The 18,501-nt window shown below is 39.2% G+C and overlaps 2 protein-coding genes across 2 annotated transcripts in view; both read right to left on the bottom strand.

Annotated features, from left to right (window-relative positions):
• Positions 1 to 18,501, bottom strand: part of LOC144586390 (uncharacterized) — a 439,742-nt gene that overhangs the window by 227,327 nt on the left and 193,914 nt on the right. The window lies entirely within an intron of this gene.
• Positions 1 to 18,501, bottom strand: part of CWC27 (CWC27 spliceosome associated cyclophilin) — a 131,317-nt gene that overhangs the window by 9,786 nt on the left and 103,030 nt on the right. The window contains exons 12-13 of the mRNA XM_020783678.3: positions 15,697 to 15,806; positions 14,208 to 14,311 (exon numbers count right to left, since the gene is read on the bottom strand). Of these exons, the coding sequence (XP_020639337.3) occupies positions 14,208 to 14,311; positions 15,697 to 15,806 (214 nt within the window). The remainder of the gene's footprint in view (positions 1 to 14,207; positions 14,312 to 15,696; positions 15,807 to 18,501) is intronic.

Here is an 18,501-nt window from a genome sequence, read left to right on the forward strand (position 1 = left end):
GCAAGTACCCTGTTTCCCTGAAAATAAGACCGAACCTGAAAATAAGCCCTAGTATGATTTTTCATGATGCTTGTAATATAAGACCTACCCCCAAAATAAGCCCCAGTTAAGCAAAACCCCACCCTTCACCGTTGTGCAGCAACCAGAAGAAGATGACATGACTCTATTTGAATAAATGTAGATTGTTGTACATGAAAAAAACATCCCCTGAAAATAAGCCCTAATGCATTTTTGGAGCAAAAATTAATATAAGACCCTGTCCTATTTTCAGGGAAACATGGTATTGATTGCCCTATTGGAACCAACAGCTCAAGGAGTATTAACTACTTTGTTGCACAAGGACAAACTGGTTGTACAACCTACCATTATAGAAAGTCTGACCAAAGAGGATACAGGCTCAGAGAACTGTTTTCAACTAACTACTACAAGTCATAACAGAAGGGGTTCTTTTTCCTTTTGTAACTGTATGAGTTGGGCCCTAAAATGCTTACATGTATCTCACTTCTCCCCTACGAGACTGGAATATTTTAATATAAATTATTCTTTTTCATGGTCATCTTATTTTCTGGCCTATCTGAGTAGGCAAATTTCCTGTTTTAACATTCTACTTCTTGCATTATGACTTTGAGGTTTAATTTGATTCATATTTTGCACAATCCATGATTCAATTACAGTATATGCCTTGTGCAGCATCGGACTACTTTTGCATCTGTGCACATCAGCTCCTAGATGTACATTTGGTTTTAGTTCAGTTGCTTCTTAAGACTGAATAGAGATCACTTCCCAAAGAACTAAGATGCCTAGAAACATCATAGCAGCTTCCTTTTTTGTATATTAGTAGGCCTGAGACAGCAATCTAGTCTCTGGGTCAAGGCCATGGTCCAGGTAGTGAAATGTAGTAGTGTGGGTCTATGGTCTGGAACTTCCAGAATTCTGTGTGGGGAATTCTTGGGAGAATTCTGGGAGCTGTAGTTCAAAAAAAAAAAAAAAGAAGCAAATTAAAGGTTGTAATTGTGGCTGGTGGGGCAGGAGGCACATGGAGGTGGAGATGGAGGCCAAAGTGAATATTCTCTCTCTTACACACTCAGAGACAGCAGGCAGGCAGGCAAGCATTCTTACATATTCAGGCCTTCTGCTTCCAGCACAGAGTCAGGCTGGAGTGGGATGGCTGTGGGTAACCTGAGCTTGAGGTGGGAAAGCATCCCACTTGCCCTAATGGACCAGCTACCACCGGGTTGATGTTAACATAAGTTTTACTTGTTAAAGCTGCTTCCATACATTTGTCCCCCCCCCCTCCACTCCTTTGAAAGGCCCAATGTGGTCGTTTTCCTCTTAAAACTTTTTGAACAACTTGTCTAGTGGGATATTAATATGTCTATGAAAAGCCAAGCTGTCAGAACTCATAGCCTTGACACAGAACTACTAAAAAATGCGACTGGGTTTTGCAATCACATCAAAAACACAGACATATAAAACCATTATGATTTATGCTTCCAGTATTTCCACTGTGCAAGGCACAGACATGATGCCTTTGTTCTATCATTTACAGGAACAGTTCACACATACACTCTATTTAAAACATTTCCCCAAACTGTCACAGAAACATACTTCAAATGTTTTGATAAAGCAGATTAACCAAGTGCTTTAAAGAGAACATACCAACAGTGCAAAATGGATATGAGACATGATAATGTGAAGGCCAGATGTAATTCCAGACAGCATACTGATGTACACAAAATTACAAAGCATGTCTTAAAAGGTACAAGGAGGCCTTATTGGAGCAGAGTAATAATTCAATTAGTCTACTATCTTCGCTGCAGCTCATATCCTCAAGGCATTCTGCTGTCCTCAGACCTCAATCTGGACTCACAGTAGCCAAGCACACTGAGAATCTGAGCAGCTGGATAAAATCTAAACAGTCTAAGAACTATTACAGAGGACTGCAAGCCTACATCCAGCCTACTGTGAAGAGGCACTGATTCCTTCAGTCAAAATCTTTAGCATAGCCATTGTCGGCTTTTATGAGGAGGCCTGGAAAAATTCCAGATGTCTGGCCATGAAGGTCTCCAGAAATGTGATGCTGTAGCATAACATTTTGAAGTATTTAAAAGCCTGAAGTATATCTACTCGTGTATCTTAAAGAACACCCAACGGAGCCAACCAAAGACATTTTGCTGCTTGAGGTGAAAGGGAGGATTGTGATTCTCTGCAGAGCCTGGAATGTTAGGTTTAAAAGTTACTTGCTGGATATAAGAGCCTGGAGAATTAACTAATTGGTGAAAATGTTTAACTCATTAAACTAGTGTTAATAACATGTCAGTTTAATGGACTCACTGTGGAGGATACTGTACATGTCACTCACACCCATGTCTCTATTTAGATCCTAGTTCTGGAATCTCAGGAATAAAAACGGAATTAGAATCTAAATCCCAGACATCATAGTTAAAACAGTCAACAATGTACATTATTTCTCTAGGTTTCTGGGAATTACTGTCCAAGACCAACCATCAGGAGGTCCGGTTTGGCACCATAAAGAGGTAATTAGTTACTCCCAGCATATTTCTTTCAAACACCAACTTAAGTTTTCCCTGAAGATACAGGTCTCACTGACACTTGTGTCAGAGAGCTGCTGGCCTATATGACGCCAGGTAATGACTAAGGCTGAAGCAGCTCCATTCCTATTGCACTCAAATCAGGTCAAGAGTATTGCTTCAATAATAATAATAATAATAATAATAATAATAATAATAATAATAATAATAATAATAATAATAATAATAATAATAATAATAATAATAATAATAATAATAATAATGAATTACCAGCTTCAATCTCCCATGGATAATGTTTGGAAAATAATGTTATTAGAGTAAAACCTCAACCTGACAGCCTTTGTGCAAGATGGAACTGGCATCATTTGTCTGGCCCTTCCTTAGTGGTCTCTGTAGCTCCAACCTACTGCTGAATACCTAGGTGAACTGCCCAATCAACTACTGCCTGAAAATTTGTTGAATAATACACAAAATGAAATAACTGATTAAATGAACAGGAAACAGAAAAGGAAGGAAACATTTACTGGTACAAGGAGGGTCTCTTTTTCTGATTGTTGCCACTGTACAGTATGATTGAACCACTAAATGTAGATTCAACCATTTTGAATCTAGGTTTCCCCACCACCACCATTCCACAGTTTGTGGCAAATGAAAGAGACCCTCTCTGCAACAGTAGAAGTTTTTAAAATGTTTACTCATCAATCATTTAATTAATTCAAGCGGATGATTTTTCCCTGGCAGCTGTGATATGGGTTGTTCAATTAGATTTTCACTAGTAGGTTAGGCCTTTCCTTTGTACAGAACTACTGTATATGGGGAGGGCTATATCAATTATCCCATCCTGGCCAACCGGCTCTTTATGGAGCAACAGTTCCTAAACTTGGGGTTCCTTATAATCTTAGACTATAAATCCCAGCGAAATCCCATAAACAAATCAATGTATTAATTAAGGTTTCCAGCTATAAAGTCCACATGAATTTATTGGGCCAAGCTTGGGCTACCTAGTATACAACTATTTTATAAAACGAAACAATGGACCACTTCCCTTATGTGGCAGAATAATGTGGACTAATATAACCTACTGTATAGAAGGACACACAACTAACACTTTTAACAAGTTAAACTCTGGGTAAAATTACTTTTTAAAACATTAGATTTTAAACATTAGATTTTGAGGGTCTTTTTCTGGCATAGCTCCCCCCCCCCAAGTAACAAATTTAGTACATTGATTTTAGCATATTATTTCCAAGCTGTGCTCCTTCCTATATCATAGATAAAAGATGACTGGACTGATAAGGGAGTCTTACTTCAACACTGTTGAAGGACAAACACCTGAAGACAGGCCACTTTAGCTAGTATGGAGCTCTATGGTACACAAAGCGCTATCCCTCCTACAACATGGCACCACTCCCTAGCTCTCTGTATCTGCTGCCTGGGGTTGTTTCTTCACTCTGCCCAATGGCAGGGCCAGTGCCAACACACAAAGTACTGTGTGGGGATAAAGTCATTCATTACACATCTTCCATAAATGACTTAGCACAAACTACTTTACTCTGATAAAATGCTTTAAGAGGCAATCTGCAGAACACTGTTTCTTGCAGCCTTCTACGTTTTTATGAAATGTGCTCCCAACATGCTCAGAAGAAATATTTACATAGTTTCCTCTCAAAAGGTCTATGGAGATCTATCCTTCAAGAGTTCTATTGGGATCCGTCCCGATGCACAATTTCAGTGGCCCTGCAGATGAAAGTTCTTTGTAGCTGACAAGCACTTAAGTGGGTCTGGTATGGCCTGTGTAGGCCATGCAGATAATGCTTCTGAATCAGAGGTGGAAAATGTGCAGATAGATAGATAGATAGATAGATAGATAGATAGATAGATAGATAGATAGATAGATAGATAGATAGATAGATAGATAGATAGATAGATAGATAGATAGATAGATAGATAGATAGATAGATAGATAGATAGATAGATAAGATAGATAGATAAGATAGATAGACAGACAGACAGACAGACAGACAGACAGACAGACAGACCGACAGACAGACAGACACCCTGCCTTTCTCCTTAAAAGGACCCAAGGTGGCTTACAACATTAAAAGGACAATATTTAAAAGCTAAAAACAGTAAATATACAAATATTTAAAAAGAACTAGACAAGTATCATATTAAAATGGTAAATAAAATCAATAAAAAAGATACATTTAAAAGCATCAGAGCACAATAATCCAATTTGAAAAACCCCTCTCAGGCAACCAGTCTCTGAGGAAAAGCCTGTTTGAAGAGAAAGGTCTTTGCCTGCTTGCGGGACAGCAAAGATGGAGCCAGTCTGGCTTTCCATGGGAGGGCATTCCAGAGTCTCAGAACAGCAATGGAGAAGGCCCTCTCCTGTGTCTCCACTAAGCACGCCTGTGAGGGTGGTGGGACTGAGAGAAAGGCCTCCCCTGATTATTGTAATCTCTGGGCAGGCTCATAAATGTCATTGCTACATTAAAACTGTAAAACAAAAAAAATTACAGAGTATCACTCTTGCAGGGTGATGTGTGGGTTGTGAGTGCAAGTGAATTTTTAGCAATTGCTATAAAACCTTCTTCTCCCACCAAGATTACTTCTGCATCCCATCAGCCATTTGCATACTGCTGGCTGAGTACCACTGCTTTGAAATCTGATATGATTAAGACTGGTTAAAAAAATACTGTATGCCTGAAATATATCCAGCAAAGGTACGCCACCCACACAGGATGATATAAATCCTGATATGAAGAAGGTAGTCAGTTTGTTCTTTCTCAGCTTTTGCCTGTTTTGTCCAGTTTTGGGCCTTGTGTTCTTAGAGAAAGACTGAAAAATGTAGAAACGTTCAGAAAGTAACTCTATCTGGAAAAGATGTGAAATGCCAGAAGCATGAAGCAAGGATGAAGGGACTGGCTATGTTTAGTCCAAAGGAAAACAAAGTGGTGGGAAAGAGAGAAATTTAATTATTCTAGTAAATAATAATCTGATTAGCATCCATGCAGAAATTCAAATGAAGTTTATTAACCAAATTCATCAGTTACTAATGTGTTCATATAAAAATGAAATGGATAGATTACCCTTTCAGAAAAATTACTAGCTGACTGGTTTAATTTACTGTATGTCTAGCTTTGCTGCTCAATTTATACCCCTTAAAAACATTGAGAAGATGGAGACATTTGTCTCCAAAAATGGTCCAAGAAGAGTGGTGTAAGGGAACCAGGGCTCAGAGGTCCCAATCTGGATATTTGATAATCAGAGACCAGGGATGTTGCTAAGTCTTTGGATCCAAGTCTCAAGTCTGAGTCTTTGGTACCAAGTCCCAAGTCCTGAGCCCCAAACCCCAAGTCTGAGTCCCTATTAAAGACCAGAAAAAAGAGAGGGTGTGGATGGGTTCCAAGTCAAGTCCGACCTGAGTCACCAGTGTGACTGAAGTCTGACTTAATAGCAAGTCCTGTGACTCAAGAGGCAGGCGGGACCCAGCCCCTATGAGACGGGGAGGAAGCCCCACACTTGCCAAGTAGGTGCTGCCGCCGCTGCTCCCACTCCTTAAACTTTCATATTAAGGTAGGGGGCACAAACTATCATCCCATGGGCCACAATTGCTGTAATGGGAATGTGACACCAGCACAGCTCTCTGGAGTAGCTACCGTACCATGGCAGTTTACTGAGCTAACAGCAATCCCTCCTTGAACTTTGTGTGTGTGAGAGAAAGAAAGAAAGAGGGGGTGGCGGCAATTCATTGTCACTCCTCCAACCTGGGCCAATGATTTCACTCAACCTCATGAGAAGGCCTGGCTTTGTAGGTAAAGTTTCAGTGCTCCTCTGTCTGCGTTTTCTCACTGTACCCAAATTAACATACGTTCTGTCCGTAGGGGCCAATGAGATGGAACCACATAGGCACCTCCAAAAGAAAGCTTTTCGGGCAATTCAGCAATTCTCTGTGATGTGTCAAAAGAAAAAAAAAGAGGGGTAGATCAAAGCTGTAAACAAACTGTGAAACAAAAAGCTGAAGACATTGAAAACACCTTTTTAACAACAGTCATAAAAATAGTTCCCAGTTAAATTTATCAGTATAGGACACCTCAACTTTAGCCTCTTCCAAGAAAAGATGAGTAAATGCAGTAAGTGTAATTTCTGTGCCAAATCTGTGTTCATCATGTAGAAGAGGGTTGAGTAGATTTGTACGAGGCGACAATGACAGTCCTGGAAGTGTCCCGTCAGCATTTACAACCTGCATTTTATATCACTTTCATTCTGTGACTTTGTTTTGTGGAGGCAAAAGAGCGAACAATGCAGACAGAGCTATTACTGAGTTTCAGACAACAGAGGCATATCCCACTAAGTTTCTGTATTTCAGAATGAAACTCTATCCTATCATGTTTGCTTTAGATCTTTTAACAATGCTTCCTCAAATGCCTTGTAAAACACTAAAGTCTGGTAGTAATTATCAAACACCCTACAGACTGTTTACCATAGAGTTGTAATTTTTAAAAAATATTCTTGCACAGAGAAGTAAAATATATCTGAAAAGTACCCAAATGTCTGCTGTATTCCATGCCAACAGGACAATTCAGCCAAAAATGCAGAGGAGGGAAAGATTGCCAAATAAAAGAAAATATAACAAATTGGTAATGGCTTATATCTTGACAGAAAATGAAAATTATACCTCAATGTGTGGCCATTCATGTGGACACGTAAGAATGTCTTACAGGCAATCATTTTACTTCAGATAACACACCCTGACAGTAGTGCACAACATACTGGCTGGTTTTCACTTTCTATAAAAGCAGTGACCATAACCCAGAAAATGGTCTAAGAATCATATAATTTATGCATCTCTCTCTCTCTCTCACACACACACATGTATACATACATACGTGTGTGTGTGTGTATGTGTGTGTGTGTGTGTGTGTGTGTGTAAAATAAATCATTTCAAGCACACCGCTATAGTTTGAGGAGTGGGTTGGAAGTCAGCACTAAAAATTCCTTCGAGGTTTCTACAATTGGATCCAGCCACTCAAATCTAGTTAAAGGCACTGAAAAAGGAAAGGCAGTATTTGAATCCAAAAATATTTTTCATTCCCTAAAACAGCCCCCCAGCTATAAGATTCTTTGAGCTTTTTATAGTCTTTGGATTATAGAGATTCTGAATGTTGTACTCTTGAAGCCTCTTAAGCTAGAACCACTCAACAGAGTTGAAGTATAGTCTCTATCAGAGCGGGGAAAAGTGATTTCAGACCCAGCCAACATAATGAATGGCAAGGGATGATGAGAGCTCAACAACATTGGGAAGATCCTCAACTGCAAGGATGTAACACTGGAGACCACAGCAAAGGTCACTGATTGTATTCCTGATAGTTTTAAAATAATTTTAAAAATATGTTTATATTATAGTTTTTAATCTAAATTAATTTGTTTTAACTAATTGTTTTCGATTTATTTATATACTGCCCTGGGTTCCCACCAGGAAAGAAAGGTGAGATAAAAATCTAAGAAAGAAAGAAAATAAAGAACGAAAGAGGTAAATCAGCAGAAGGAGAGGAATTTGGCAGCAATTTGGAAACAAATTTGAACAGAAAAGCCCTTAACAAACACATGTAGATGACAAGTAGCCACAAGGTCAAAAGTGTAGCTACTCAATTTTAACTCATCTCCAGCAGTAACAGTATAATTTTGTAAGAAACCATACCATAAAGTCCTTCTTTGCTGTAGTACCATCAATTACTGTGTACTGTTAATGGCAAAATGCTATAGGGTAGGAATAAAAAGTTCATCTCCAGTATAGGTGTGGAAGCATTATCTGATCATGTGATTGTTGACAAAATTAAAGGGAAAAACCCTCTTGGGAAACTGTTCACATGAATTATCACCTAGGATCTTAACTGCAAAAAAAGGAGATAAAATAATGCATAATTAAATAGGAATACCATTACAGATTAAACTTAATATGTGCATTCTATTAAAAACATGTCAGTTCAACAGCAAGCAACTGCATATTTCCTCTTTCTATCATCATCACTGTCATTACCCTCCTACTATACAGAACATGAGATCAAAGTCTGCTATGTATCCAGGATCCTCAAGGCACAAAAATGGAAAAAGTAGTGAAGACCTTCACAGTAGCAACAAATACTTTACCCAGTGGTTTCTTTACGGCTGCCTCACAAGTATGGTACAACTCAGGAATTCAACAAAAATAGATACAAATTGCAGGGGACGTTTAACTACATCCATGTTTACATTCGTTTTTCTCATTTCTCTTACTAGCCAGTAACAAACATAGACATCCTTTGGCAAGCATAGTCTTTAGGACAACACTTAGAGAACGTCTGTGTCCTTTACACTTCAAGAGTACAAAGAAGTTAGAATTGTTATTCTTAACATGTCAGCTCAAGGCCTTATGTCTCCAACGTCACCTACGTGTTTTGTCTTCCAATAAATATTTAACACTATTTTCTTTTGACTTTTAAATAGCATTGGGAGAGGGGGGAAATCTTGTTAGCACAAACTGTAGCCTATTAAATGAGCAAGCAGACCTTTCAAATGTTCCAGCATATTATAACATGGAACACATTATTAGTTATACATTCATTCCTGTAAAATCAGCCTTCACAAAGGTAGGAATTATAACTTTCCAACTGTAGAAACAATGCCTCTACTCGGTTCAAATGTTACAGGCAAACGATGGTTTGGTCATCAATGCTGTGTCTCAGACTTATGGCCTTCTCTCTCCTCCCCCATAAGCTCCAAGTCTCATCTCCATGATTTAGTTTTTAAGTTATACTAAAATCTAAATTGGACAAACCAAGAGTGCAATTAGATGGCCACATTGGATCAGGCTAGATCAGGTTAAACAGGGGCGCTTAAAGTCATATAGTGGTGTAGTATGGCATTTTGGACAATTCTTGCAAGGACTGGGTAGTTTCAGGACAGGAAACCATACTGCACCTCAAGCAACCTATTAAGTCCATTCTTTCCTTTAAAAAGAAAGGGGAAAAAAAGCAAAAAACAAAGTGCGCTACTTATATACCACCCCATAGTGCTTAATGCACTCTTTGGGCAGTTTACACTTTAATTATGCAGGAAAAGAAAAACGAAAGAAGATCCACTTTCTTGTCTCCCCCAGTCTCCCTATCTGTGTGTGAAGCAAGAAAAAGTAATAATTTTGTAAAAATTATTTTTTAGTGGCATAGCACTGAATTGGCTTGCCAATCAACTTATTCAGCACTGGATGCCAGGGATTACTGTTTCCCTTCTGTAATGATCTTATTACAGGTGATGTGATGGAGAGAGCATGAAATTTGCTCAGGCCAAGAAACAGGGGAAGGAAACCAGACTTAGTATGGGGAACAAGGAGCCAGAATATCAAGGCATGGTCTTGATAGCCAGTCCATGATTTGATTGTGAAATGTGAACTACAGTATTAGAAAATAAGACTATAGCAGTAAGCACATTAGTTAAGGTCTATTGAACCAGTGTGTTTCATTCTACATAATCTAACTTTGTTTGCACATCATATTAGCTGGCACTTCTGTTCATCCATTTGTGCCAGCGGAAATAGCTAAAGAAACTAGTCCATCAGTTGTTCAGTATTAGGTCTGAAGTGGGAACTCTAGTTATTTGATTCTCTTAACAAGCACACAATTCAGCGTTTGTTTCTGGTTTATGATTTTTGCTTGTTTAGAACAAAAAACCAGAAAAGTTAGTCTAAATGCAGCAGTTAATAGTCACAGTCAGAGACTTCCTGGCTTGTACAGCTCTCTCATGGGCAACAAGAACAAAATGGACAGATTTAAGCAATGAACATCAGTACACTTGCTCATTCTGGATAAACCACAATGTAAGAAAACTGTGCCCTACTTTTATGTCTAAACCAACCCACAATATTGGATGTAGGGATATCTTATTGATTTTTATGGAGAATAGGAAGACGATCCTAACCTGTAGATCATAACTTGTAGTTAGGATGGATTAGTACAGTTCCATTGCAGGGAGATGAGCTCTACTCTGTGGTGGTGCTAAGGTATGTCACAGAGAACTTTGTATATGTATCTACCATTGATTCTGTTTTCTGCTTGTACTGGGCCTCAAATCAGAATGTTCTGGGGGCAGAACAGTTTTCATTATTTCAAAAAACGTCAAGATTAGGGCCCTCACAGATATTTTTTTTTGCTCTTTTTAGATCAAAGGTTGAACAGAATTGACAATTGTAAAAACAAAGATACATCTGCCCACCTCACTACCCACCCTGATTGATGGGAGCCTACAAAACTTTAGAAGTGTTAGATGATCTATTGTACCACCCTTTAGGATTAGTAGGTCATGATTAGAGATGGGCATGAATCAGAAAAATGGTGTTTAATCAAGGTTGATGAATTAGATTACTGTACAAATTTACAAATTTTTTCTAAGGAATTGACAAACTGATTTGTCATTTTTTTTTACTTTAAAACCCTATACTCGTAAAATACCCACCAAGCACCAAGACACACCAAATTTTCAGAGTCCCTGTATTCTCCTCTACAAGCCCTGCAAGTTTGGTGAAGTTTGGGTTTTGGATATCTGAGTTATACACCCACAAGAAATCTCCCCCCAGGAAAGTTGCCTCAGACACCCAGAGACACCAAAACTACAGAGAAACTTCTACTGACTTTCCTCTACAATCCCTCCATGTTTGGTGAAGATTGGGCTTCAGACATCCAAGTTATACACTCGCAAAGTGGGTCCCCTCAGGAAAGTGCTCTTTAGCAGCTGGCTTAAGAAAACCTAATCTTCAGCAAATTGGAGGGATTGTAGAGCAGAGTCATGGAAAGCTTCAGTGTGATTTTGTTGTCTCTAGGTGCCGGGGGGGGGGGGAGGAGAGACTTTCCTGGGTGTGTGTGTCCTCTTTGTGGTTATACAAACTTAGACATCTGAAACCCTATCTTCACCACACTTGGATGGGAGTCAGAGGAGGCTTGCCTGTAATTTTGATGTCTCTAGATGCCTTGGGAACCACTCCAAAGCCAAACAAATTGATGGAAAAAATCGTTAATAATTCATTGATTTGTATTTGTTGGGGACATTGACTTATATGACTAGGTAAAGGTAAAGGTTCCCCTTGACATTTAGTCCAGTCGTGTCCAACTCTAGGGCGCGGTGCTCATCCCCATTTCCAAACCATAGAGCCAACATTTGTCCAAAGATAGCTTCCATGATCACGTGGCCAGCGTGACTAGAAACAGAACGCTGTTACCTTCCCACTGAGATAGTACCTATTTATCTACTTGCATTTTTACATGCTTTTGAATTGCTAGGTTGGCAGGAATCAACAAATTAGCAATTTTTGAATGAATTTGGTAATTAATTTTTTTGATTTGTGCTTATCTCTAGTCATGATTAACTTGTCACATTGATCTCAATAAGTAAGTGCAACCAACTTAAGTGTAGATTTAACCCCTATTTGTGTGTTGTACTGACGTAAAGGAAATTTATGTCCACATTTAGGATCAGAGGTGTATATTTGAAATTATTTAAATAGAACCAGTCTCACTTCATACTGAATCTCAAATGGATCTAGGCATATTATGGCAAATATATTTTATACAGTTCATACTATTATTTATTTATTTATTTTATTTATATCCCGCCTATCTAGCCAACTCAGGGCCACTCTAGGCGGCTAACAATCATCAAATAGTTAAAATATACATATATAAAACAGCAAATAATAAAAACTTAGAAAGATAGAAACCAGATAGAGAGGAAAAGAAAAGGAGAATCAGGGATTGTCTGGAGGAAAGGCCTGCCGAAACAGCCATGTCTTTAATTGCTTCCTAAAGATACCCAGTGAGGGAGCCCCGCGAATCCCAGGAGGTAGATTGTTCCAGAGGTGAGGAGCCACCGCCGAGAAGGCCCAGTTTCTTGTCTTCTCCTTCCGGGCCTCCCTCGGCGTTAGGCTCCTCAGCCTCACCTCCTGGCTCGCTCGAGTGACACGGGTAGAACTTGGTGGGAGTAGGCATTCCGCCAGATATCGAGGCCCTAAACCGTTTAGGGCTTTATATGTAAACACTTTGAAGTCGATGCGGAATCGGATGGGCAGCCAATGCAATGCAGCCAGAGTGGGCGAGATATGTTGGAATTTTCTCACTCCACTGAGTAATCTGGCCGCCGCATTCTGCACCACCTGTAGTTTCCGTAGCAGCCTCAAAGAAAGCCCCACATAGAGCGCATTACAGTGGTCTAATCTTGAGATCTATCTGCGGTATTCACAGATTCTCCAAGTTGCTTTTTAAACTGTCATTCACGAGTTCTAACTGGGAATGACTACAGGCACAGGAATGATGTTTGCTTGTACCTGCTGGTATATCACTTTTCTGGAACGTGAAAGTCCTATGAAATGAAATTGCTCACAAACTAAGAGAAATTGTAAATTATTTCTTTCTCAACAGGTTTCTCATCCTCATTCTAGAGTTGCCTAAAATGTGGCTTGCTAAACATTTCTACTACCTAGTTCAGAACTTGGAACAGAAATCCATTTTTCCTTTTTTATTGGGTTCAGGGAAGGCAGTGGAAGCCCTAGGCCAGAGACTAATGGGTGAGAGCTAATAAACTTGAAATTCCATCTGAGTAAAATGGAGCCTCTCCTAGCAGACAGTTCTCTTACACAGGAGCTTGTTCATCTGTTTAACTGATTTTAAATGGAATTGCATTTCCTTTAATGATGTTTGATCCCCTAAATTTGGGGGATCCAGCTTTCTAACTGGATGCCAAGTAGCTGCTGTGGCACGCAGTGTCAGCTGCAGTCTTCCTTGGTCAAAGAGAGTCTAGACATATTTACTTATGCTCTGATAATATCTAGCACTGATAAATGTAATGTACTGTACACGAGGCAGCCTTTGAAGGCAATTTAGTCAGTTCAAACTATAGCTGCCAGGGTATTTATTGGTGATGATGCAGTGAAAACAAATCTAGCTGATATTGAAAAAGCTTCACCTCTGACATTAATGTGGTATTCACAATGCCCAACAGGAACAGCAATGTGCACTGTGACCCAGCTACAGCACTGGTAATAAAAGTGCCAGTGTGAGAGGTGGAGGAGGCTCCAGAAGGAGCAAAAGAGTGGCCGCCAGTAAGTCCCACTCAACTCTACTGGCCATCCTTGAAAGAGTTTTGTCCAGGGCCAAAACCCATCCTTTCCTCCTGCTTTCAGAGACCAGAACTCTCAAGGCGCCCCATGGCTTGAACAGGATCCTCAAGGCGACCCATGGCTTGAACAGGACATTCCCTGGGGGAGTTAGTGAGGGCAACTCATCCCCCTCGGAAGCTGCCAGAAGCCATGTTCCTCTTTCTGTTGTTCCATGGTTGCAACAAAAGCTGTTCTTGTTCATCTTCACATCCTATCGCCCATGGGAGTTATTGCCGGGAGACTTGGCTGCCAACAGCAATGTAGGAAGAGGGTCCAGTGGTGCTTACATGCTGCAATTCAAGAAGCACTCTCTGGTCTTACTTAAATGTAAACAATTTACATTAAGATGTGTTTTATAGTAGAAACTGTCAAATTGGAAAGAACTCCTACTGCGATTTCACAAACATAACTCTAGATGTAACACCTTCCATCATATTAACCTCATATGAATCTCAAAGTTCCTTAATTCTTACCATCCTTCATCATCCTCAACTTCAGGTTCAGATGCTTCATTTTCAGGCGTCTCTGCTATTGCCTGGTTTAGCTTTGATTTGAATCTGTCCAGCAAGGCTAACGTCTGGAATTAAGACACGAATACTCAAAATCTGTTTAGTTCATCATGCTTTTCAGTTACAGCTAGACAAATACTCTTGATGATGAGTAATGGAACTGTATCACAAAATAAGCTGAGCAAAGGGATTTTAAAAAAAGCTGTGCTTATTTATGAATGATTATGCATACCAGAGTATTAAACAGAGATAGACAAATGTTGTAAGACAAATCTTTCCTCTGGGGTGTTCTATGTTAACTTATTTGCCTGTTGAATTTCACGTGGCTCAATTCATGTATCCCAGCACTCCATGCAAAGAAGGGTGCCTTAGTACTATACCTTAAAAGCTAAAAGCTAGAAAAACCATTTTTCCCCATTGAAGAGGAAGGAGCAGTCAATTATCTTGCGAAGGCCTATATATAATATAACAAAAGAGCCTTAAAGATAATCAATTTTCATTTCACCTAAGCCTTGGATACTAGCTCATTTCTTTATGTGCTTTTGGATCTGACACATCTGAAATCATTCATGTATACAGACAACACATGTTGATTTTTAAGGTACCACCATATTCTTTGCTGGTTTTGCTACAACAAACTAACATGGCTACCGCCTTGGAAATAAGCAATGAGCACCATTATCAATAGTTTTTTTGTTCTTTTTTTTAGCTGAAAAAAAAATGCATAGTTGGAAATAGACAGAGATCAACTTAGAAGAAAAGGGATGGTTTATCTATCAGTTTCCAATTGCACATTTTTTTTCCTAACTGCACATTTTACGTACACTGGCATGCTAAAAAAACACACCCATGTTTGCATGTGCACAAAAGAAATCCATTTATTATAGAAGATTCTCCTTTCATGTCATGCAAAGGCACCTATTACTTGACGGATATTTGGGCTTGGGCAGATGCTTTCACAGATGTGTTGCTCTAAGCCCCATCATTGCCTAAGGCCACTCTCCTTCATCCTGGGTAAATTAGCATCAGATCATGTATTATTTTTTTAAAGGTTGCTTTCCTGGACGTCCAGTTCTCTGAATGATCAGCTTGTTCTCTCCTCCATTGTTCTGACTTGCTTCTGCTCTGGAGATTCTTTGGACAGCTGCTGTCGGGAATCCGTTAGGAATGGAGAGGAAGGGCAAAGGTTCCTCAGTAAGAAAATCAGAAAGCCAACAAATGCCTCTGAAAGCCAATTTGCCCATTGCTATCAATCTTCCCTTGCAATATGTATTCTTGAAACAAGTATATGGAAACAACTCACACAAAGCAATGGTGAGGCCCAACATGCCTGTAACTGGCACTATATTACTAATGTGACCACTGGAAGTGATTTCTAGCAGATGGGGTTCTCTGACAAACAACCCAATGGGAAAGAACCTCCTGGAAATAATTTTAATTTCACCTATTTTACCTGATCTTCACGAGAAGACCCTTTCTTTGGCTGTTGCTTTCTTAATTGTTCATACTTCTTTTTCTCCTCCAAATATTCTGCAACAATGCTGTTTGGGGCAGCTTCCTCCTCTGCATTTAGAAAACAACAGAAATATTCATTTTAGTCAAGGATGAAATACTGTAGTAAAAGGCAAAGGAGGAAAAATATTAAAATATATATTATAAACCACTTGAAAAAAGCAAGAATACAATTGAAAATAGTAATTTGTACCTGAACTTGTACTCTTATTCCAAGAAAACAAGTATCAATAAATAGTTTTAAATTTTTTTTTCCCAAAATGAAATTTCAATGACACACCAGTCAATGAATCGTATGTATGTTATGGTCTGACAAATGCTGCTGGTACTTAGAGTTCACAGAATCATAAAGGGCCATTGGGTCACAGCAGGAAACCCGCAGCTAAAACAGCTCTGAGAAGTGGTAATCAAACCTTTGTTAAAGAACCTCCAATGATTTGAGAATGCCATTCCATTGATGAACAGCTCTTCTAGTCAAGAGGTTCTTCCTCATGTTTAGTGCAAAATCTCCTTTCTCGTAATCTGAATTCATATTACCTCTCAGTCTTCTCTTCTCCATATCCAGGTCTCACAAAAGTTGCTCATAGTTTCCATTATCAGTGAAAACAAAATAAGAAGTCAAAAAAAGACAAAATGGCAGTGACACCTTAAAGACTAGCTTATATATTTTTTGATTTGAGCTTTTGTGGACAAGCCCACTTCATCAGACATAAGAGGAGGAGAAATAACATGAGAAATATTTATATATGGTATCAAGGTACTGTATAGATATAAATACAGAGATCATGGTTGGTTCGTTGGTGAGAAAGTCAGTGGATGATGATAGTGTCTTTGATCTGGACATTCTTTTTCTCTTCATGTAGGTTAGTATTATAGTTCACTGGTTCTTAACCTTGGGTTACTCAGGAGTTTTGGACTGCAACTCCCAGAAGCCTTCACCACCAACTGTGCTGGCTGGGGTTTCTGGGAGTTGCAGTTCAAAAGCATCTGAGTAACAAAGGTTAAGAACCACTGTTATAGTTCATGAAGATTACCAATATTTTGTGTGTCTGTGTGCATGAACACATGTTCAAAAGTCTTATATTCATGGAAGATGGATTATACAATCCTATTGGATTTACTCTGGTTATGATCTAATTGTGCATCCATAGCCCAGGCCAGAGAAGACAGTGCCAAGCTGCTGGGGGGGAAAAGGAGAATAGAGGATTAGACCTAGTCGCCTGAGAACGGATTTTAGGGAATGGACCAGGGCTAATGAAGACACACACACCCCTTTTAAAAAGGAGGTTATGTGGCACAACCTAGATATTTTAAGTATCAGTTGTTCAGATTTTAAATTTGTTATATTAACATTCAGCACAGATTGATATCTTCCATTCAATTTGGTGGCTAAACTGAGTTTATGGGTATGACATAAATATCTTGGCTAAATTAAAGTTGACTGTTTGTTGGATGATGGAGAAGCTAGGCTAAAAGCTGATGACAAACTGCTTCTGTGAGAAGAATGGTAACACATATTCAATTTGTAAATGGATTTGTCCAGACGATTGACTGGTAGCGTTCAGACTGGCTTTGTGAATTAGCATATGTATTCATTTATATCCTTGATATTTTAAAACCAGGAAGGGTGAACTAGCTTGAATTTCACTACATAAGCTGCCAGAGTGACCATAATTGAGCCTTACATCAGATTATATTTACAAACATTGATGGCTACAGAAGTCTAGAAATTTGTTTGACTTATTTCAACATTTTTGTAATAAAATCAAACTTAATGTCCCTGTGATCCAGCTGCATGTGCTCTTTTCACCAATTCCAAATACCTTTAAAGTTCTTTATGTATTAATTCCTTGTGTGAGGAGTGTAAGTGTGAAAAAGACTTGCACAATATCATGATTTACTTACATGTGCAGGAAAGTCTGACATGTGCTTAGAACAGCATATAGAAGTACCTTTTGGCCATCTCATCTCCCCAGCATGGGACTGAATACAGTCTTCAGTCTACCCTCAGTCTTGATCCAGTGAGGGATTTTGAGTCCCTTGTGTCACTTATTCATAGATTTCCTGTGTGTATCAGAGCCAGGCCAAGAGCTGACACACATGTGACCTCTTCCACCTCCTCTCCTCTGGCAGGCAAACTGCTTAGGAGGGAGAACAAAATGAGTCTGTGCCTAACCTTTGCTTCTGGAATTCTGCTACCATTGGCAACTGGGTGAGGTGGGTTGGAGAGTCGGTGGAGACTGAACCAGTGGGAACTTGGCAGCTTTGTCAATGACCCGGGATGATGAAATAATCTTTAATGAAGTAAAATTAATCTCTTATAATAATAGTTACTGAAGCCTTAGTGGAATTGTTGGTGTTATTATTTTTTAAAAAAATCATATCTATAGAAGTGTTTATGTATATATTACATATATATTCATATATAGATATATATAAAATGACTGAACTCTGCTCCTCCCTTTAAGCCACGGTTCCAACATGTGGCCAACTGAAAAAATGGCCCCCGGAGCTGTTGTAGGATCTCAAAAATGATTTGGGATCTTTTGTTTGCAACCATGTCTGCTTTCTCAAGGACAGTAACAAAAATTGACCCAGTGTGGTGTAGTGAACAGAGTGACAGACTAAGGCTAAGGACACCTGGGTTCAATTCCCTGCTTGGCCACGGAAACTCATGGGTGGAGCATGGAACTGGTAAAACCTTTCCTTAAATACTCCACTAACCTTGAAAGCCATATTAGGGTCA

This window comes from Pogona vitticeps, chromosome 2 (genome assembly GCF_051106095.1).
Source record: "Pogona vitticeps strain Pit_001003342236 chromosome 2, PviZW2.1, whole genome shotgun sequence".
Classification (NCBI taxonomy): domain Eukaryota; kingdom Metazoa; phylum Chordata; class Lepidosauria; order Squamata; family Agamidae; genus Pogona; species Pogona vitticeps.